The 22,906-nt window shown below is 42.3% G+C and overlaps 1 protein-coding gene and 1 pseudogene across 1 annotated transcript in view; both read left to right on the top strand.

Annotated features, from left to right (window-relative positions):
- The window catches only part of LOC104964617 (galectin-9C-like), an 18,659-nt gene extending 5,098 nt beyond the window's left edge, over positions 1–13,561 (top strand). The window contains exons 4-6 of the mRNA XM_010793451.1: positions 10,250–10,338; positions 12,280–12,436; positions 12,935–13,561. Coding sequence (XP_010791753.1) covers positions 10,250–10,338; positions 12,280–12,436; positions 12,935–13,081 — 393 coding nt within the window. The 3' untranslated portion in view covers positions 13,082–13,561. The remainder of the gene's footprint in view (positions 1–10,249; positions 10,339–12,279; positions 12,437–12,934) is intronic.
- Positions 13,562–14,701: 1,140 nt separating this feature from the next.
- LOC104964618 (unconventional myosin-XVIIIa pseudogene) lies at positions 14,702–18,711 on the top strand (annotated as a pseudogene).
- Positions 18,712–22,906: the final 4,195 nt, after the last annotated feature.

Here is a 22,906-nt window from a genome sequence, read left to right as displayed (position 1 = left end):
ATTGATTTTCAGATTATAATATTATTTGTTTAGCGGTAGATTTTTTTAATATTCCTACCAATATTTATTATTTCATTAAAATGAAAAAGGTCTCATCTTGTATAACATCTTTCAGGTAATCAAGCTATGTTTTGTTGGTTTAATGATTGTTTCATTGCTATGAAATATTTGTACTTCATCTGATAAGCGACACAAATTCCTTTAGAAAATGTCCTTCAATTATTACACAACGGCTCTTCTAACTTCCCCAAGGGCTATTGATTTTTACCGTCAAAACCTGCACGTGCAAAAACGTTTAAGTGCTGCCGACTAAATTCCAATCCGGGACAAACCTCTTGTTGGGATCTCACACACACACACACACACACACACACACACACACACACACACACACACACACACACACACACACACACACACACACACACACACACACAGCTTCCTTCTCTTGTCGCTATCTGATCCTGCCTAGAACGGTTGAATGAAAAAACCGTCAGTGACACAGGGCTGATGGGGTGCCGCTCCCCAGCAGCTCAATAATGATGAGATAGATGTATGACAGCCCCTCACAGGAGAGTGTCAGCCTATTTGTCTTTCTGTCTGCCCAGAGAGATGGATGACCCTTCAACCCTGCGCCGGGAGGAAATCTTCAGGGCTGCCATGACGCGAGAAGCCCATCATCATCCCTCACTCTCATGCCGGTCACCCTTCACAACTTGTTTAGACTGAATTAGGGTTCTGACGTCTGGAAGTTATGAACTTTCAATTATTCATCAAGAAGGAAGGGCAAACCTGAACATTTACAAAGACACATGGATTTTTTTATTAAATCATTACATTTACCAAACTGGTAAGCTTTTTAAAATACATATCTAATGAATTGTAGAAAAGCCATGTAATGTTTTATTCTCTTTTTTCCTAATGCGTTTTTTCATGATTTTCAATCTCACAATAAGTTTGCTTGGCAGAAAACCTTTTTGTATGCTTCTTAAGAAATAAGACTCCACATTGCACTAAGAAGACCTCAATGGCCAACTAAAGGCTTGTGTTTTCTCCCTTATGTCTTGATTGAATTGAAAAGAAATAGAGTGATAAAAAGCTTAATTTACCATTTAAATAAACCTTTTTTTTAGGATTTTATTCATGACTTTTGGTACCGTTGTATCATTGTATTATACATAATACACAAGCAAAGTGGAATTATTAATTGACAAGTTAAATTAACATTTCATAATTTTTTGTAACAGTAGCATCACAAAATCTGCTCTGAATTTAATTTCCCACTTTCTATTTTGCTTTATACATCTTAATTTTGTTAAGGGAAAATCAAATCGAGAAAATAATCAGTAAAGATTAATTACAGAGCAAATATATTTAGACACATCCTCTCACACACACACACACACACACACAGGTCTCTGGGGAGCAGAGGTCAGTCATAGCTGGGACGCGGAGGCCAGGGCAGAGGACGGCCGGAAAATTGGAGGAAATAATTATCTCCATACATCTCAGTTCGTCATTTCCCTGGGGGATACACGGCTAATGTTCCCAGCCTCCTTTTCCCAAGCTTACATCAGCTGTATAGCCTTCTTATAGCGAGCAGGTGAAATTCACCTTCATAAAAAAAGAAAAAAAAGAATAATTCACTCCTCCTCAACTTTCCACATGTGCAGCTTTTGTCACTACAAGGCTCAAACTCTGAGACAGTCATGTGATCGACTTCAAGGACGTGAATGCAGATCCTCGTTTGTTTCGGGCTCCTTTATGGCGCAGTGCACTGTGAAGACTCCCTCAGTTACCTTGGAAACAGCAGGTTATGCCGCGGAGTCCAGAGAAGGTGCGAATTGAGTTTGTTGATGCAACAGTTGCTAATGAGAAAATAAGGATGGGTACTTTTTATTGTTAGCTCTCTGGAGCCTTAAAAGGTCATCATGGCATCCAGTACATCATGTTTTTTTATATCATAACTTTTCCTTTTATTTTACTCGGTCATTTAAATGAATTAAAAAGACATTTCATTGCTTGATTTAAAGTGACATATTCTTCCTTTTCTTACCATTACCTTAAATCAAGTAGCTATCCAATTTACTATGGCACTCTTAACCAAGACTTTCAGCACAACGGCAATTTACTGGCCCTTAAAATTCACAGTGCAATTTGTCGTGCACACCTTAAGCCCATAACACTAACCCTCTGAAAAACATATGCAATTATTTATACATTAAATTCTTCCACAAAACAATAGAACCTCTAATCATTTGTTTTCATATAGGTGATGGCACATGTATCCCAGAGAAATGCTTATGGTCAAAATAACTGCAATAATTGTATTACATAACATCTTGTTATTAGTTATTGTGCATTCAAAATACATTGCATTTCATTTAAGTGATTATTTTGTGGGCTTGAAAAGATTTAGACACACCATTGTGACAGACTAGTTATCCAACAGTATAATGATGTCCTTGTCCTTCAATCTGCTTTTAACTTTACCTATTTTTCTGGACTTTGAACGTTTTCAACACAATTTATATAAATATATAAGTCCTTATTGTGATGCCGGGTAACAACATCCTCCTTTCTGTGTTATGTTGCCGTCTTTTGTTGTTGTGGTTTGAAGGTTTAGTGGATCCACAGGAGCTTCTCTACCAATTCCCAAAGTGACAGCTTGATGGATGTTGACGTACAGCTGAATTGGATTTGCTTCACAATTTATGAGGGGTGTCATGGTGTGTGGAACAAGATGTCAAGTTCTGGTTCAAACTAAGATCCTGCATAGCGCAACAAGATTGAACAACAATGGAAAGCAAGCATAGTGTTTACATCGTTGCTGATGTTGTGCTTGTCTAACTTTATTTTTTAAAGCAATTAAGGGACTATCGAAGCAGGAAGGAGTCTTCAAATCAAATTCAAAGCAACAAGCCTTTGACAATTTGCAAGCTCTTATGCCCAACTTGTCTCTTTGCATGAGATGACAAACTAAACGTATTGGCAATGTGCTGATACTTATCAGTAAATTCTCGTAAAAAATGTTTGCTTTCGATCTTTAAAGGATCGGTGAAAATAACTATTTGAAAAGTTGGTTGTGAAACTTACATTTAGACAACAACAATGGCAGATATAGACACCTGGTGGCATGAGAAACTGCCCATTAAAGCTCAACATCTGATGTGTGTACCCAGCTGGGACCTTTTGTTTCTCACTCCCCTTATTTCTTGTCAGTTATCTTCTAAGCTGTCTAAGAAAAAGGTAAAACATCAAAGCCAAAGCAGCAAGCCAACCAACAAATACATTTTTAGAGCCATAAACCTGGCCATCTTGATACAAAATAAACAGCAACACTTAGTGTAAGCTAATGACAAATCTATTTTTGCAAAAAGCTATGTCTTCTGCTGAGTGTGAGAACATTAAAGTGATACGTCTAGTTTAAATAGACACAAATGCTGAAGCAATGAAATTAACTGTTTTACTTTTTTATCCTTTCCTACCAAATGCAAGCAGGGAATCATTATTTTACTGAGTGCAGGAGCTGGGTCATCACGACATGACAGCCCATTTACACCAACATTAAACATGGATTTACTCTGAGAGGGCCGCTTCTGCTTACAGTGAGCATTTTAATGAAATAACAATTTCAAAGGCTAGCTCTAATGCCTCTACAACAGGGATTTCAAACTCATTTTGTTGACATGGACTGGCCCCCCCCTCCCTTACGCAGCGTCCACATAGCGGCGTGCGTTGAAGCTTGCCGGCGGGCGTGTCTGAAACTCGAACAACAACCAATCACATGAATCTCCCGCCCCGGACACACAAGCACACGGTTTGATTGGCTAGAGCTTGTACTGGCATATGATTTGATTGGCTGATGCTTCCGCCGACGCTTCAAAAGTTGAACATTGCTCAACTTTTNGGGGTTCTAAAGAATGGCGACCCAAGCTCAGGGGGTTCCACGAGGGGACCAAAAAGGTTGGGAACCACTGCATTAAGACAATGGTTTAAAGTAGAAAAAGTTTTTCATTTTGCTGGACTGACCTGACAAGCTGAGTTAGAACTTTTACTAATCTGCATAAATTATGTTGTTTATTTTTCACAGGCTCCGCCCTCTACTGGAACTCTATGGGTACTCCCCCCGTATCCATATCATACACGGCATTTCCTTTACTTGGAGACTCCATAGACGTAGCCGGGCCACTGGGGGGCCTACCTGGAATGCGGCCGCATCCCTGCACTAAAGGGGCGGCCCCTCGCCCGCTTACTTCTTTATCCCTTTCTCTTCAGGCTAAGCAGCATACCGGAGAAAGTAACTTTGAGTGTGAAGAGAGATGGATAATAAAACGACAAGAAAGATTTCTTTAAGAACACAAACGAACAGGTATGGACTCATCTGCGGGGAGCCGCCCGTGTCCTTCGTGTCCTGGTTCTATCGGGAGGTTGACGATCCCCCCATACTCGGTTTGTATCGAGTGTCTGGGGTCTGATCACGTGGATGGCTTAACCTGCCTCCATCAGCAGGTCTGCGAGTGGGCCTGGCCGTTGGTTGACGTCGATCCAGGCCGCTCCTGCACAGAGTGGCGGTGTTCGAGGGGTGCTACGTTTCGGCCGGGTGCGGTGACGATAATGGACACCTCGTCGCCGGTGATTTCCGCTGACTGGCCAGGGAAGGCCATCAGCAGAGGTCGGCCTCGTTCCAGGACTTCTCGCGGTCTGATGCGCTATGGCGGCGGAGCGTGGCAGGGCTTGCCGCTTGCCCACCAATACCTCCGAGGGCCGGTGAGCCGCTCCCTCCGTTCAGGGTTTCTACGTCCCGGGGTCGTTCCAGCACAGCCGGCCTTCGTTTCGCCTGCCCCGCTACCGCCGACATCTGGCGGTGTGTGGGAGGCCACGTGGCTTAAAAAAACGAAGGGCTACAGTTGCTACTTGGGCAGGTATCCTCAGGGTGGAGGGGCCACTCGGACGCGGAGTGTCCCGGTGTACCCCCACTGCGAGGACCAGCCTAGCGGCCCATCTGCTTATGCAGGCCCACGCATGGGTGTGTGTCCAGAGGGGAGAAGTGTCCCTGGCCCTCCCTGCCCCCGCGTGCCGCGTGGCCGAGAGATTGCTTGATTATCCTGGATTAAAGATATTCCAGCTCGGGGTGCAGGATGGCTGCGGGCGGCCAATTAATCTGGGGTGTGTTGGGAGTGTCGCTGATTTCCCCTCAGCAGGACGCTGGCTCACCCTCAGGCCCCTCTGCAAGGGGGAGTGCGTCAGGCGTTAGTAAGGCGGAGAGAGGGTACAGGGACATTATGGCAGGCGTAACAGGGTTAGGAAACAAGTTATGCCAAGTGTGAAGACTCCACTTGATGTTTTTCACTGTTCGGGTGAAAACATCATGGCTGAGCGCACGCTCCCGAGGGAGTGCACCATTCTGCGTTCAAAGACCTCAGTAGAGAGTCGGCCCTTTCCGTGTCGACCCCCCATGGGCAAATGTTCCCTTCACGGGAACATTTGCGGCGGGACGGTTCACCAGGGAATACCACAGCTTTATTGCTGGGGTCCCACAATAGTTGGCACATCCCCTGATGCAATGTTACGGGGAATGGAAACGCAGCTGCATGTTAATGGCGTGGATGGAAAGGACGCTGAAACAGGGTTATTCACTCCAGTTTTCCAGCACCCCTCCTCCGTTTACAGGCATAAGAGAGGCAAAACTATCATCCCGAAAGGAGATAGGCTTTCTCTCAGCAGAGGTTCAGGCCTTGGTGCAAAAACAGGCGGTGTCTGTTGTGCGCACACAAGACAGAGAGAAGCGGCATTATTCTCTGTATTTCCTGGTGCCCAAGAAAACAGGCGAATTCAGGCCCATTCTGGATCTCCGTGGTATGAATCTCCACATTGCACGCAAATCGTTCCAGATGTTGACTATNTTTTTAATCTTGTAATAATTCTTTGTATTACATGAACTTAAAGATGGGGTAGGTCATTCTGGAGAAACCAGCTCGAGTGCGCTAGAATTTGAAAATACACAGCCGGAAAAAATCTGCCACTTCCTTACAGAGCCCCTCCTCCAACACACACGAACGCGCACATGACCAATGAGGGCTCGAGATAAGTTTGTGCACAGATGGAAGGCTGACAGGCAGGTAGGCCATCCAGTTACTTTAGCCGGGCCGGCTCATTGGTCGTGCTTTTTACAGCGCCACAGGCTTCCACAGATGACATTTTTTTATGGATTTTTTGTCAAAGCACTTCAGATATTCATTGCTATCGGGATGTTAAGAGCATTCCATGGAATATAACAAAAAGTGTATCTCGAGCCGGTTTCTCAAACTTACCTACCCCACCTTTAAGAGGAAATCATTCAAATTCCAGATATTTTAGTCATGTATATTCTAAATACTTTCTTTCCAGTGTTTGGGCCCCTATTCTAAAGTTTCAGATACCTATTAGCGTGTCCCATTTCACAAATCTCCATTATGCCTTGATGATTGTCTTTTAAGCTGTTTGTGAACAAAATGACTGAATGAAATCAGCAATGCTTCAGTTGCATCATATTCACTTGCAGCTTATAACATTTTCTATTTATTTCTTGTGTTGCAGGAGCGTCTGCACTATGAGACGCTGAGCCAGCACCTGGGGAAGCTCGGGGAGGATGCTGGGAAAATGGTGCATCGGGTGATTGACCTGACGAGACCAGAAGATCTGGATGGTAAGCGTCTCCGTGATATTTTTACGACCTGTTTTTCTAGCATTATCTCATGATTTGTTGAATTAGGCTTGTTTCTCCTACTTTTCAGAATCTTGCAAACCTCATTTTTAGTTCCTCCTAATCTTTTTTGTAATTCCTAAATATATGCAAATGCCGAAAATACATCATAACATGGAAGGCTGGAGGGATATATGAGGAAGGAGAATCTGGGTTTCTGAGAAGCAGGGGCTCAGTTAGAAGCGGTCACATCCTGTTCAGACTAAATTGATACCAGTGACCCTTAACTCCGCGGGGCCCCTCGTAGAAAAGAGGCCCCGCTTCTAGTGTTCGGCCGTCTCAGAAATCCACAATACAGAAGAAGTGATCGTCAAGAGAACATGCAGGTATTCAGGGAACACAAATATTTATTGTGCTCCTCAGGAAGGACACCCTGAACAGCTAAACAGTGCGTGTTCAATGTCAACATGTTACGCTCTTGAAAAATGTTACACTGTTATTTTTTCTTCCTGAAAGTACACGACAAGAGGTGGAATTTTTCTCCTTTTTTCCTCACCGAGTGTTTGGGACATAAGATCCCACCCAGTACAAGAATGCGAACAAACGAAGACAAGCAAGGAGTGTGTAGTCAATCAAGTTAACAGCATAAAGAAATTCCCTTATTTTATTCCGTATTGCATGCTGTTAGCGGATATTACTTTATAAGGTCCCTTATATGAATGAAGTCGAAGGACATGGTGTTAATTCTTTTTTTATCCAAACCCACCTGTTGCTCATAAAGCCCCAGTGTTTACGGGGGATGAGGAGACTCATTGTGGTTTAGTTAAGAATCAGAGCACTAAACACACCAGCAAGGGCACTGAGATGCTATCAGGCGGAAGTGTGTGTGTGTGTGTGTGTGTGTGTGTGTGTGTGTGTGTGTGTGTGTGTGTGTGTGTGTGTGTGTGTGTGTGTGTGTGTGTGTGTGTGTGTGTGTGTGTGTGTGTGTGTGTGTGTGTGTGTGTGTGTGTGAGCACGTTGAGGGCTCGAGACCCCCATCAGACTTTTGTTATACTTTTGTTATACATCCTCTCCCACGGAACAGGGGGTTAAGAAACAAACAGGAAGGGCTCATCCATAACAGAGCAATATCCTGCATTTCAAGTGTGAAAGTATGAAAGATAAATGTCTCAATGACAGGCGTGTAGTATAGGGTATTATTTAAATCCTCAATTAAAAGATCAAATCTGATTATTTTCTTGATTAATCCATTACTTTTATGGTCCATGAAATGTAAGAAAATAGTACAAAAAAAAATCCATCCCAGTTTGTTAGTTATTCGGTAAGCGTGAAAGTATGACAGATACATGTCTAAATGAAACACAGGGTCGCAAGAATCAGCTAATATCATTATCAAATAAATGGCTGGTTACTTCCTTGTTTAATCTTTACATCCTATGGTCTTTAAGAGTCTGAAAATGGTAAAAAAAANNCCAGAGAGTACCACAGCTTTATCGCTGGGGCCTCACAGCTGGTTGCACATCCCCTATCATAGTGTTATGGGGAATGGAGTCACAGCTACGTGTTAACGGAGTCGATGAACAGGACGCTGAGACTGAGTTATTCACTCCAGTTTTTTTTCTCAGAAGAGGTTCAGGCCTTGGTGCAAAAACAGGCAGTGTCTGCTGTGTGCACGCAACACAGAGAGGCATTATTCCCTGTACTTCCTGGTTCCCAAAAAGACAGGCGAATTCAGACCCGTTCTGGATCTTCGCAGTCTGAATCTCCACATTGCACGCGAAACATTCCGGATGTTAACTGTGAACAGTTACTGGGACTGGTGCAGCCAGGCGATTGGTTTACAACTATCGATCTGAGGGACGCTTACTTTTATGTCAAGATTGCTCCAAAACACAGAAAGTACTTGCGTTTTTTTACCTGGGGAGAGCTATAGGTGGGCGCTGGTCTCTAACAGAGACATGGCACAGCAACCTCCTAGAGCTACGGGCAGCAGTGTTAGTCCTCAACATTTCAAACCCTTAATCCAGGGAAAACATGTAATGGTCAGGAGCGACAACAGCACCACAGTGGCAGCGGGGAACTTGTGGTTATGGGCTGCAGAGGTGGTGTTATCTCTGAGAGCCCTCCAAATTCCGGGTCTGGAGAACAGGGGGGGCGACCTCATGCCGAGGGGCGGACCCCTGCCAGGCGAGTGGGCGCTTCAACCGGAGGTGGTGAAACGGATCTGTTCGCCAGCCAGGGCGCAACACTCACTGCACACTGTTGTGCTCCATGGCTCTGAGCGACGACCCGCCTTTGGGGGTAGACGCGTTGCACACGAGCCATGGCCAAAGAAGCTGCTTTACGCCTTTCCACCGTTATGTCTCATTCTTCCTCTCCTACGGAGAGTGAGGCGGGTACGTCTGTCAGTCATCCTGGTGGCACCGGATCGCGTAGGGGCGCCGTGGTACTCAGAGATGACACAGATGAAGGCGGGCCAGCCCTGGGCGCTCCCCCAAGTTTGGGGGGCGATCTCCCAGGAGGCAGGTGCAATCGGGGCGTTACCCACTCTGGGCCACCCTCTCCAGGCTTGGCTCCTGAGAGGGATAGGCTAAGGCAGGGTGGATTGTCTGATAGCGTTATTCAGTCTATCCAGGCAGCTAGAGCAGGATCCACCACAGCCTGTTACAGGCCGAAGTGGCTGGGATTCCTGCGATGGTGTGAGGAGTGAGAAATAGAGCCCCTGTCTTGTAAATTGGGGTCTATTTTGTCGTACTTACAGTTGTTGGTGGACAGAGGGCTTGCTCATTCCACAGTGAAAGTGTATGCAGCAGCCATCTCGTCCTGCCACCGCTTTATCGGCGCACCCGAGTTGTTTAAACATCCGGGCTGACCGATGCGGGGCAACGGGGGTGTCCTATGCTACTCAGCTGAAGAGAAAGTACAGGGATAGCAGTGAGCGGGCGATGCAGTGGATGCGCGCGCATTCAGGTAGGCCCGCACAGGGGCCGGCTACGTCTATGGAAGCCTCAGTGAAGGAATGCGTGCATGATAGGATAAGGGGGAGTACCCATAGAGTCCAGTAAAGGGCTCCACTGTGCTTATATAACAAGGGTTACCATACGTAACCAGACGTTATTTTGGCATCCTTTTAATACATTTCTGGCAATAGCATCAGCCTAATATCTTAATTCTGGGTACAAACCATTATAGTAAACAAGATTGAGTGATCCAAATTGGGACTTCTTTGTCATAATGAACAGGCTTGGTGACATTCTCTGAACTGTGTGTGTACAGGTGTGTAACAGGATGATGTGTTGTGAACCCACACGTTACGACATTTTGTTACCTGATATATTTTGGACTTTCACAACTTAACAAACCATCATCACTGTCATCAAATTTCATTTTATTTTTTATTTATTCATTTATTTAACAGGGACAGTGCACATTAATGAACACTTCTGTAAATGTGCCAGACTTAGCCAAGAGGCTATTTTTCATCTGTAGTCCCTAGTCATCAATAAATTAACTTAATAATGGATATTTGTATCAGTCCTTTATTCTTGTTTCCTCTCTGTACAGGCTGTCCCATACAAGAGCATGATCAGTGGTGGACTAATGCCTGGCCGGACCATCACTATCCAGGGGACGGTTCACCCCGAGGCCATCAGGTCTGACCCAATACCAATGAAGCCAAATTATAAAACTGGCACAATACGACACTTCACCTCAAAACTGACGCCTACTGTATGCATGTAGCGGAAATCAGAAATAAGGACTAATATTGAACCCAGTAAAAGACAGATAATCAAATACAGATCAGAATCAGAGTCAGAAACAGGTTTATTGCCAAGTAGGTCTTCAAAATATGCTTAGTAGCAAAAGTACTAAATGTCCTAATGGCCCATTTCAGAATATATAAATGAAATTTCTCGACCATATTTATCATATTTAAGTACCTCATATCGCAATTAAGTCCAGTATTTGATTAAAAAACTACTTTAGTTGTTCTCAACTGGACAACTTTAACCATAAAGAAGAAATTGTCTGCTGTAAATTTGGCCGGAATATTAATCAGCACCTTCAATTTAATACCTGTATTCACAGTTAAAAAAACAAGAACCATCACAAGACAGAATGGAGATTTGAGAAATGGGACACCCAGAAAAAATATCTGAAGCTTGAGAATAGGGGCCCAGACACTGCACAGAAAGTATTTAAAAATAGAGACTAACTCTCTATTTTTAAATGTATTATACAGAAACATGTACATGTCTAAGCAACAACAACAAAAAACATCCTCAAATACCCCCTAAATTAAACTTGTATTTACTACCAATGGTCCCAAAACATGCAAAAAGGATGAGAAGTCCCAAACCATTGAGTGTATTCAAGCTCTGACATATTTGTGCTAGCCATGCTTCAAGTGGAAACAATATGTGGTTTGTGTGACATGTTGATGTCTTGTCTTTGACCTGCGTGACCCTCAGGAGCTGCTGGATCTGGTTCATCCTGCCCATAACTCATGACTAACTCTTGGTGTGGGAACTGTGCCTTTTGTTCTGTTTTCCTGTGGTCAGGTTTCCTCATTCCTTTAACAAAGTTTCTAGTCAAGGTTTCTCAACTTTTAAGTCAAGAAGTCACATGATGCACCGTAATAGAAGTTGCTGCCCAGAAAATAAAACTGAAACCCACATTCTTTGTTGGTTGCACACACATTTATTCCAATGTGCTTTTTTCAGGAAAAAGTTCTTCAATTTTGATTTTTTAATTGGTTTAGTAGTCGATCCTGCGATTTATCAAATGACCTTGACCTGTAAAAAAACTTAAATCTGGGACGGGCCATGTACTGGGGCTTAGTCTCTGCTACAGAGTTATATATATAGATATATAGATATATCTATATATATATAGATATATAGATATATATCTATATATATATACATACATATTTGTATTTAATGCCTCTACCGTGACATGCTTTAATGTTCAAAAAGCACTATTCTTCTCATAGCACCTCTTTTCACCCTCTGTCTGAAACTAGAGCCCAGTCTGCTCTGATGGATAGCTGGCCGGCTCTGTTGTGATTGGTCAACTGCTAAGAGAGTTCCCACCCCTTAGCCTATCACATGCAATGTGTTGGGGCACTTGCCAATAGAAGCACAAGTGTTACATAAACAAAGGAGTCCAATCAAGGTGTTTCAGGCAGGGGGGGATGTGTGGGAGAGAAACTCCCTCTGGTAGAAACTTTGGGATTTTTCCCATCGCAGACCATTTACATGCACCAAAACCTAATTAACTAACTAGAGGAAAGAGAAAAAATACAAAAAGCACTTTAGGGCCACTTTAAAATTCCTAACTGTGTTTCCTTATAAAAAGGCAGTGCTGTCTTCAGGCCCCTTTTCTTAGACTTTTATTTGTTCATTGGTTATGTAATCCCCATGTGATTTGGCCACTAACCTGGGTTGCGAATACGACCCAGGCTCGAATAATAGTAATGGTGGACAAAAAATAATCTTTAAACAAACAAAGACAAAACAAACAAACTTGAATCTAAGTAAGCATTCATTCAGAAGGCCCAGTATCATGGTGTGCTCTGTCTTTCCTCTCAGGTTCAAAGTGAATCTCAGCCATCCCTATGGCATCGCTCTGCATTACAATGCACGCCTCGACGAGAACACTGTGGTCCGAAACACCAATAATGGGGGGCAGTGGGGCAATGAGGAGCGAGGCGGAGTGATGCCTTTCCAACGGGGGAAGCATTTCACGGTAACACTGCAAACACTGATCACACACACTGACCAGGGGGAACTTCATTGATAATAGGGGCTGCATTTAGTACATCATTGTATCGTCAATTATTTGTATAGCATTTTTTTTTTAAAAGGACTTCACAGCACAGTCAAATAAAATGTTAACATGAACGTAAAAACATATCAATAACAATATAATTATTTAATTAAAATTAGAATTGTTACATTAAACTGCATCAGTGCAAAGTTAGATGGTGTTTTATGATGAGGAAAACCAATGTGTTTTTATTTTGGCTACTTTCTTTCCTTCTTTTCATTCCTTTTTTTCTTTATATTTCTGCAAATTGATATGACTGCACATAGCCCCTTGATCAGACTGTTCTTAGCAACGGTCTACTAGAAAAAGAGCAGACCGCTGAATGTCCAAATTGACCAATCAGAATCAGGTACTCAACTGAGCCCATTTTAAAGTTATTTAGAAATCTATAACTTCCCTCTTTTCCTTTTTTTTCAGTTGACTATCTGTTGTGAGAGTCACTCCTTCAGGATTGTGGCCAATGGGATGCAGGCCCACAACTATAGGCATCGTTTCTCTCCCCTCACACAAATCAGCACCTTGGAGATCGATGGGGACATCAGCCTGACCTCTGTGCAGGTGTAGACCCCGTGTGGCTGATCTCACATCTTACACCAATCATGGTTTTTCTGACTCCAACCATTACACCATTTAATGATTCCATGCTAATTGATATTTACTTGATATTGTATATTCATTTCATGTGTATCCATACAACAAATAAGCGTTTTCTTTTATATAACATGCTACACATTTAATCATAATATTGGTTCTTAAAGGAAAATCAACAACTGATAATCATGCCCAGTCAGATCATAAATTAAGTAAATTCAGTTTTGTTCAGCAGACACTTTGGTGTCAAGGCAAATTGATGAAAAAATAAGTAAAACATAATCGCACATCACAAACCATAGTAACAAACTGAGTGCAGCTAAAAAATGTGTGGATGTTTCTCATTGATATGTTTGAATACTGTTGTAAAATACAATGTCCTCTTAATTGTGTAATAGTAATTGTTTGTGAAACATTGAAATAAAAATGTATAACATGTACATGTTAAGTTTATGTTATGTTTCAACATGTGAGGAATTCTTTATGGCCAGATAAGGGTAAAGAACATCATCAAATTATACTTTAGATTACAAAATGTTAAACAATCTGTGAACATAGGTCATCACAGCTCTCTCAACTATTTCCTATTTAATATTCAATCCCACACATGACGATTGAGAACATAAATTCTTAACTTACCTCTATTTACAGCTGTGTTATCAATGAGAGGCAACTAAGCTATATATAATATATCATAGTAGTCTTGTTTTGGTAGTGACTAAACTTACATTGTATCTTCAACTCTTGGAGGCTGGTATGACAGTTAATGTTAGGTCTATGTATAATCAAGAAGACTAGTTGTGGAAGCATGCAATATTTGCTCACTAGAAATAAAGGCAACAGGAATTCATTTAGAAAAGTATTAGACAAATTGAACAATTGACCATTGGTGGAAAACATGCTTGCCCTTTACTTGAGTCAAAGTTAAATTACTATGGTCTCGAAATAATCCATTACAAAGTTCTGAATTAAAAATGTTACTTAAGTACAGAAGTATTATCAGTCAAATGTAAATGATATATTCACGATAAATAGTTATTCTAGGATATCAGTAGGAAATACATGTCAAATAATTTAAATGTTGTTTGTCAATGTGAAGCCAATTTTAGATATGTTTTAAAATGCTGTGTACAGTATATTAAAAAATGTTTAAGTAAAAGTATATCCACATTTTTTACTTTTTACATTCCAACAATGCAATTGACATTGAGGAGAACATGAATGTTTGCACACGTGACAAATGTCCATCATCGGGTGAGTCAAAATCCGGGGGTCACCACCAATATTCACCACAAATGTTGTGCCAAACTATCTGGTAGAGAGATATTTGACAAAATACATTTATTATAAGCTGCAGGTAAATGAAAGAGATCGTGTAAGCCATTATTTCATCCTCTGGGGACCATGCATGTCTTAACAAAATCCCATTTTAGTCCAATGTTAGAAGTTTCAGTCTGGCACAAAGTGACTTGAAGTACAATGGTGTTAGTAGTGTTGATCCTGTTACTAGGGTGGTGCGAAATGCGAGTTGTAGCCCCCTGTCTGCCCGGCAAGGGGCGCTGAGCGGCTTTGGCTGCTGCAGGGCGCCTCCGAGCGGGGCTGGCAGTGGGAGCAGCCGGCTATCGCTAGCTGAAAGCCAGTCTGCGGCTTCTGTTCCTGACGAGCCGAGCTGCGCCCAGAAACAAGGCACCAGCGGTGCTCCATAGTTGTCCTGGAGAACAGTGAGTACTTCTTTCTACATAAACATGTGTGTGGGGTACTGGGTGTTTGAAGCCAGCCTTGTGGAGGCAGGCGGGCGATCGGGCTCACTGGGTAATTTTCACAGGATCCCAGTATATTGTTCTTGTTCCAGGATTTGCCCCACCAAAGAAGAGGGCAGAGAACCGAGGCTGTGGCTGGAGCCAATCAAGCTATTTAGCTAGCTAGGTGGCTCTGTCCAAAGTTGCAGAAAATCATTATGAATGACTTATGGCTTTTATATCTGGTGTTTTTTTGTTTGCGGTTTAATAAAATGGCAAATATTTGTTATTAGGTAACGTTACCCTCCACCTACGAAACGGTAGCTCGGCTCGCTAATGTAGCCGAAAAGCTACACCTATTTAGCGCTGTCATGCTTTTTGTCCCCTGACTTCACATTAAATGCAGAGTGGGGATAATAAATGTTGCTTTGTGTATGCTTCAGTGCCAGGTGTTAGCATCGTTTCACCCTCAGCAGCCATTAGATAAACAGAAGAAAGCATTAAACAGCAGCACCGTTAGCGTTTAATGTCCCCTAGCTCTGGTTATTACACACACACACACACACACACACACACACACACACACACACACACACACACACACACACACACACACACACACACACACACACACACACACACAGTGATGTTGACACTAAAGCTGACATTCACTCTGGCCCTGTCTGTAGTCAAAGATAACAGTCACTGACTCAAAAGCAGAGGTGGAAAGTAACAAAGCTCATTTATAAGTACTGTACTCAAGTACAATTTTGAGGGATTTGTACTTAAATTTAGTATTCTAATTTGTTGCTACTTTGTTCTTCTACCCATCTACAACTCAAATGTTAATAGTATACTTTTACTCCACTACATTCATTTAATTCCTTTTGTTACTTGAATACCTGGAATAACATTTGCAAGCTACCCTGCAGTATAAAAAGTAATTTAAACTAGCTGCAACTTTACCAGCTTTGATAACACTTTAATTATCAATAATTATAAAACATATCGAATGAAATGGACCAATCTGCATAATGACTTGAGTACTTTTACTCTTGGTAATCTAAGTATATTTTGATGCTAATACTTTTGCACTTTTACTTTTGAGTTATATTAGATTTCAGGACTTTTATTTGTAACAGAGTATTCTAAAATTCTTTTACCCAAGCACTTCTTCCACCTCTGGTGAAAAGGAGCTTTTAGGACACTTGTATTACTGTTCTGGTTTAATTGTTCCTATATAATCCATTGAGAAGCACTACATTTTTCTAAAATGTCAACTTAATCCTGAGGCGATGAGTGGTAATGTTTCAGCACCCTGAAGCACTGTATTGAATGGGGAAAGGAGAGCAGGCCGGAGTCTGAGGGTCGAAGGGTGCGGGACGGGATGTATGGGTGCAGGAGATCTATGAGGTACTGAGGGGAGAGGGCATGGAGGGACTTGTAGGTGACGAGGAGGAATTTGTAGGTGATGCAGGACTTGACCGGGAGCCAGTGGAGGTTGAAGAGAGTGGGGGTGATGTGCTGCCAGCGCTTGGTGCGTGTGAGAACCCTGGCAGCTGAGTTCTGGTGAGGAGGTCATTGGTGATTTTGATCAGGGCGGTCTCGGTGCTGTGGTGGGTCCGGTAGGCAGATTGAAAGGGTTCATAGAGCTCATGGTTGGACATGTGATGGTGGAGTTGGTTGGCAACTGCTCTTTCCAAGATTTTGAATGGATGGATCTGCGGACTGCTTGTGGCAGGAAGAGTTCCTAGTTTTTGAGGGTTTGGAGAGACCCCGTCAAAAGACAAGTCCAGCAATGTGTTTTGGTCCTTCCAAGCACATCCAATGAAATATCAGAGTGTTGGAGGTCTTTAGTGATGTAGGCCTGTACCTTATACAATGCTGTGAGACTTCTGAGGCAGATTTCTGCAACAAAGTGAATAAACCAGAAAATAGCCAGATGTTACTGGGAAGTAAGATATTTAAAACGCTCGCCACTTCCGTTAGTAGTTATATCCCGTTATCAATGATGTCACTAATCTAGGCAATATCATACTTAAATGATTATATGTAATTGCACATAATGTAATATCTGATAAAGTCCCAGGCTGATTTATTGTCATTGTACAACACAGGGTTACACAAGAAAATGCAGTTGTCGTCCCTTTATGCAGCACCAGAAAAAAACAAAGCTATTTTTGAAGGTGGAGTTTGAAAGATGAGTTAAAGAGGGAAGAAGCTGCTCTGTAGTCTGGTGGTGCAGCAGCAGATATTGCTGTCCAGATGACAGCACGTTATATTGTCCTCCTAATCTAATGTCTTTCGGACTCTGCGAAGGCACCCCACAGTGTTAAGTTCTCAAATATATTTTTGCTAATAACAAAAAGAGCTCTCAAAGAGAGCTCAACAAATGTTGACTTAAAAGATCCCAAACCTTAACAAATGCCCTAAAAGTCATGGCAAAAATATTGTCACATCAATAATCTGAATGTTTTTGATTGTTTAAAAAAAACATTATATTATCGGCTTTTAAATATATATTAGTTTTATTAGCTGTGTCCAGCTAAAAACAAGATTTGATTTAATTAATATTTTATATGCTTGACACAGTTTGTTCTCCTTTTCTCTTTCCCCAGGGGGTTTGTCCCTGTCGGTTACAACACAAGCGTCTTTGAACTGGACCTCCATCTCGGTAGAGAAAATAGATTAACGGTGGACGGAAAGGCATCGTCTAGTTTGTCACCATGTTTAATCTGATGAAAAAGGACAAGGAGAGGGAAGGGAGTAAGAAGGACAAGAAGGATAAGAAGGAGAGGATGTCTGCAGCAGAGCTGCGCAGCCTGGAAGAAATGAGCATGCGTCGTGGCTTCTTCAACCTGAAGAGGGAGTCCAAGCGTGAGTCCAAGACCAAACTGGAGATCTCCAACCCCATTCCCATCAAAGTGGCCAGCAGCAACGAGCTCACCCTCACTGACATAGAATCGGATGGCTTGAGCAACCGCAGCAGCATGGTTTTTGATGATCAGCTGAGCGCCGCCAGCTCCACCGATGACCTGAAGGGGGAGGGCGGGGAAGGATCAGATGGACGTCGAGGCTCGGTACGGGATCGCGTTGCTCACTTCGGTTCCCTCGCCAAGACCAACTCCTCTCAGATGATGAAACGCTTCTCCTTCTCCCAGAAGAGTAAAGAAGAGAGCCCTTCGGAGAGCTCCACCCCCTCAGGCCAGAACTCTTCTGCCCCATCCCCGCAGGTGGAGAGCAAAGTCTTCAGCATGCTCCGCAAACACAGCTTGAGGCAGCAGCCTGAATTTGCACCTGAGCCCCAAAAAGTCTACGTCCCTGAGGTGGTCGACAAGACCTTCCCCGCACAGCTTCAGCTGCCGGCTGTGGTCGCACCGAGCGCACCAGAGATCCGTGAGCTGGAACTCCAACGGCGCAACACTGGCGACTTCGGGTTTTCGTTGCGTCGCACCACCATGCTGGACCACAGCCCTGACGGAGGAGTGTACAGGCGTGTCGTCCACTTTGCAGAGCCTGGCGCCGGGACCAAGGACCTGGCGCTGGGGCTGGTGCCTGGCGACAGGCTGGTGGAGATAAACGGACGCAACGTGGAGAACAAGAGCCGGGACGAGATAGTGGAGATGATCCGTCAGTCGGGGGACACGGTGAGGCTGAAGGTGCAGGCCATCCTGGAGCTGAGCGAGCTGAGCCGCTGCTGGTTGAGGAACACCGAGGGGCTGCGCAGGGAGGCCCGACAAGTAAGCAGCTCTTTACAAACTCTTAAACTATCTTCGCCACGAGTGCTGCTCTCTTTCCATATCTTGGCAGGTTGACTGTCTTCTAATCTGAAACTCTTTCAGTGTTTCCTCACAGTTTTTTGAGTGCCGTGTTTCAGAACTTTTTTTACAGGCAGATTTTCTGATACATCAATGTGCCAGATTCTCATGTCTAATCATGACGTGGGGGCTGATGCCTGTTAGATGACAGTCAAGTCAAGGTGTCCTGCTTTGAATGCAAAGCTTCAAGACTTAATTAATTGAAAATAATCGCCTTGAGTCTTAACTTTTCTTACCACTCTTGCCTTGGCTTTTAAAAGGATTTGTTTACATTGATTCCCCTTTTTTTACATTCCTATATTTTCTCAACGGATCTCCATTTCAAAATTTCAGAGCATAGCTATGATTTCGTGATCGCCTCTACATGCCTCTTGTTTACTGCTGTATTACTGCCAGAAAAGCATTTAATGCCTTCACAAGTCCAACTCAAATTAGATTGCATATGCTACTGCTTAATGTCTCATCTACAGTTATTGTTTGTGCTTCTAAGACATGCTATCCAAGTGCCTGATCGTGATGTAAGAGACAACGGTTCAGTGTTTTCAACCTTTATTTTGTGAGACTATGGTATGTGGACCTTGGACTATCTAGTGGGTCTTGGGATTTGCTCCCCTGGAACAATATTTTATACATTTCTATTGTTAAATATATGAATCTGGTGTTGCACATAATTACAGGCTTAGATTACAGAAAAAGGTTTGTGAAAAATGTCTATCAATCCAAGCCACCTCCCAGCCCCCAAAATAACCCTTGTTTTAATTCCTTTATACATCATGTTTCCTTGTATATGGTGTCAGAGTGGAAATAAAATGAGCTTTTTATAGGACAAAGAAACTTGTTTTTAACAGTGAATATGACAAAAAATCCTTTTGCATGTTGTCAATGCAGATGACTGTAAAAAAGTGACTAACCCAGAGCCGTGAGCAACCTGCACCCTCAGACTTCCATAGCCGAAGTATGCCAACAGTCACAGATAATCCTTTTGTTTTTTCCTGAAACTCTAGTGGGAAAAGCTAAGTGGAAGGCCATTATTTTTGCCTTTTTATTGGTTTCAATTAGGGTTGCAAAATTCCGGGAATTTTCAAAGACGGAAACTTTCCATGGGAATTAACTGGGAATTTTCAAAATTGAAGGTTGGCTCTTCATAGGGAACTTAAATATAGTTGGGGAAAGTATATTTTAGCATAATCTTGACTAAAACAAACAGATGCCATTCAAGTACACTTGAATATCCATGCCATAGCACACTGCTTACTGCATGGCTATTGAGACCACACCCCCTACAGGCACTGTGTATTCCTCCATCACATGCACAGATGATTTTTCCGAGAAGAAACTGGATCACAAAAAAAAAACAAATGAGAGACTGATTTGGAGGGAGAAAGGCTCCTTTCATATGAGCATTTTTGATGGGGCTATGTGAGATTCTTGAGATAAAGAGGGGGGGCATTCTGTCAATATTTTAATGATGGGGTTGGGGGGGGAATGAGTATATTTAACTCAAAATTCCTGGTTTTTCGTTTCAGAAACAATAATTGGTTCATAAAATAATTAACTGTCCTGTTCTTAAAAAAATAAATAAAAAAATTGAAATGTCAAATGTTTTTTGTTTATGCCAAGCGATATTAATCCAAAATTCTCCCAGATTAACCTTAACCATAAAGGAAACTTTCCCGGACATTTTTCGCCCCTGAATTGCAACCTATCAATATAGATCACTAAACAAAGGAGTCAACATCATAACAAAACGTTTTGTCGTGAGAATCTCTTCCCCAGAGAATGTGTCTTACAGGGAGACTTCACAGTATTGGGAACTGAGCTTAAATTTAGGCTATATTTAACTTTAACTTGCAAAACAGAAAAAGGGCGATGGCTGGTTTGAACCTGGCAGGTGTACAAGTCCATCATCTGCTGGGAACAAAAGTCCATGGCAGGGCTTTGTACAAACACTAGTTCTTGGTCTGGCTTTATATCGTTGCATACTGGCCTATGTTTGTTTGTGACTAAAAACCGTACATACTGTTGTCTAAGGAAAAATCTGATCATATGTTTTCCATTGGAAGAGGTTGTGTAGAGGTCAGCATTTACAGTAGTGTTTCCTGCATCAGAGACTTTGTTTGTTTGCCTCCGTTGGCCATGGTTCAGGAGTCCTTGTGACACTGCAGACTGAAAGGGACTCTAAACCCCACCCACCCATCTCACCACAATTGGATTCATCTTGCTCCTGGAGGCGCAGGCAGAGAGTGACTGTATTGTTGGCCGCATGTTTGTCCTTTTCCTGAACAAGAGACAGAAGAATGTGACTGGGTGTGGAAGGGTCTCACATAAGAGACTTTACTTGAGTTATGTGAGGAGCTGGCTCTAATGACTTCCATGGAAGCAAAAACAAGGGAAGTGCACAGTGAAGGGAGCTTGTTTGAAGTGTTTAGTGTTGGGCACACACACACCACCCACACACACACACCACACAACCACGACAACACAACACACCACACACACACCAACATACATTTCCTCTCCTTTTAACTTCATTTGAGCCAATTGCTTGTTTTGTGTATGTGTGTGTGTTAAAACAGCAGGCCTGTCTGCAACCTCTTTGTCCTCTTCACACTGATATCAGCAGGCCCGAGTGCTGGTTTAAATAAAGGAGAGGACGAAGGCAACCAGCTCAGTCCTCGACAAAAAGTGACACTGCAACTGGCCAGGTCAAACATGTAGCTTTGGTCCAGTAATGTTATTTTTTTGTTGGACGATCAGGAATTTATCATGGCATCGGCTCCAATCAACAAACAACAGATTTTTCCATTAGATTTTGGATGATAACAGAAAATAAGCTCTTGTGGCAAACAATAATTTTTATGATGTTTATGACTAGTTTTGTTATCAACAACACTTTGAAATTATTTGAGCGTGAAGGATAATCGCAGAACTTAAAGGGCTAAATGTGTAGGGCCATGAACAAACTACATTATGGTGCATTATGACTTCACATTAACCACAGCTAACTAAGGTGTACTCGTGGTCAGCGCGATTGACGTTCAGTAGTTGATTTGATGCTTACAGCTAGCCTTAGGGTCTATTTTTTGTCTATCATTATATATATATATACCAGATTTTGTTTCTTGTTAATCAATTATTGGATTGGATTAGAACCAATTTCAGAAAAATAAAAATATTAAAATGCCGTATACTTATTCCTCAGACACTATGCCTTCAATTTGACATTGACCAAATCTAGATCTCAGAATTTTGGGAGGACAGTTTTAAATAACTATATATGAAAAATAATATCAATAACTTTCCACATGTTTATGGACTAGGAATAATCCTCTTGAAGAAGAATTATTGGGTTTGACAATATGAGATGTCCTGCTGGGAGCTAATCTCAATAGGTTGAAACAGCTGAAGTCAGGCAGCATTGTGGTCAGTCCACCAAAAGCTGCAGACAGGAGGTCTGCCCACAGGACATGAACTCAGAAGAGTTAAATGAACACAGACAGATGCACCTTTTATTTTCGCTAGGAGCGGTACGAGACCGGATATTCTACAGCACTGGGATGCTCTAAAGAAGGGAGGAAACATTTTCACCCTGAAGCCAACAAAATACAAAAACGACTGGCTCCATTAGCTCCTAGATGCACAGATCTTATTGCTACCTGATATATTTTAAGCATTACAAGGATAGGAGTAATTTAGGGTAGGCCCTGCTGTGTTTTTTAAATGTCTTGTCGTTGTACATAAACATATAGATTTCATATTTAAAATCGAATAATAAAGAAATCACTTAAAAAGCTCCAAGAGTGTACTTTCAAAAGTGTGCTGGAATGAATCATATATCTGGAAATAAGTTAGCATTTAATACTTAGCATTTTCGCTTGTGTCAAAAGTCAATGTTTTTTTGAATGCGTTTGTGGTAGACATTGGAAATGGGTCTTAGGTTTATGCAAGTTTTCGCATTTTTCACAGAGGGTTCAAGAAGGAAAGATGTGTCAGGTAAAACACCCCCACTGGTTTGCTTCTAGCTTTCTATGTGTAGAAATGGCGGTTCGCTTACCAAGTGTCTTGGGACACCCAATCGCCAGTCATTGCTGAACATGGCGCCTTTAGCTTTAGTGATCTTGATGGCGAAGTCCTGTGACAGTACATTTACAGCTAATACGCTGCTTCTACTGCAAAAAGATAGCTTTGACTTTTGTAAATTGATTTACACTTCAAAATAAGTTGGTGTTAATATTGAATCC

This window comes from Notothenia coriiceps, unplaced genomic scaffold, assembly GCF_000735185.1.
Source record: "Notothenia coriiceps isolate Sejong01 unplaced genomic scaffold, NC01 NC01_scaffold00037244, whole genome shotgun sequence".
NCBI lineage: Eukaryota > Metazoa > Chordata > Actinopteri > Perciformes > Nototheniidae > Notothenia > Notothenia coriiceps.
Note: the sequence above shows the minus strand (reverse complement) of the source record. Positions and strands in the feature narration are given on the sequence as shown.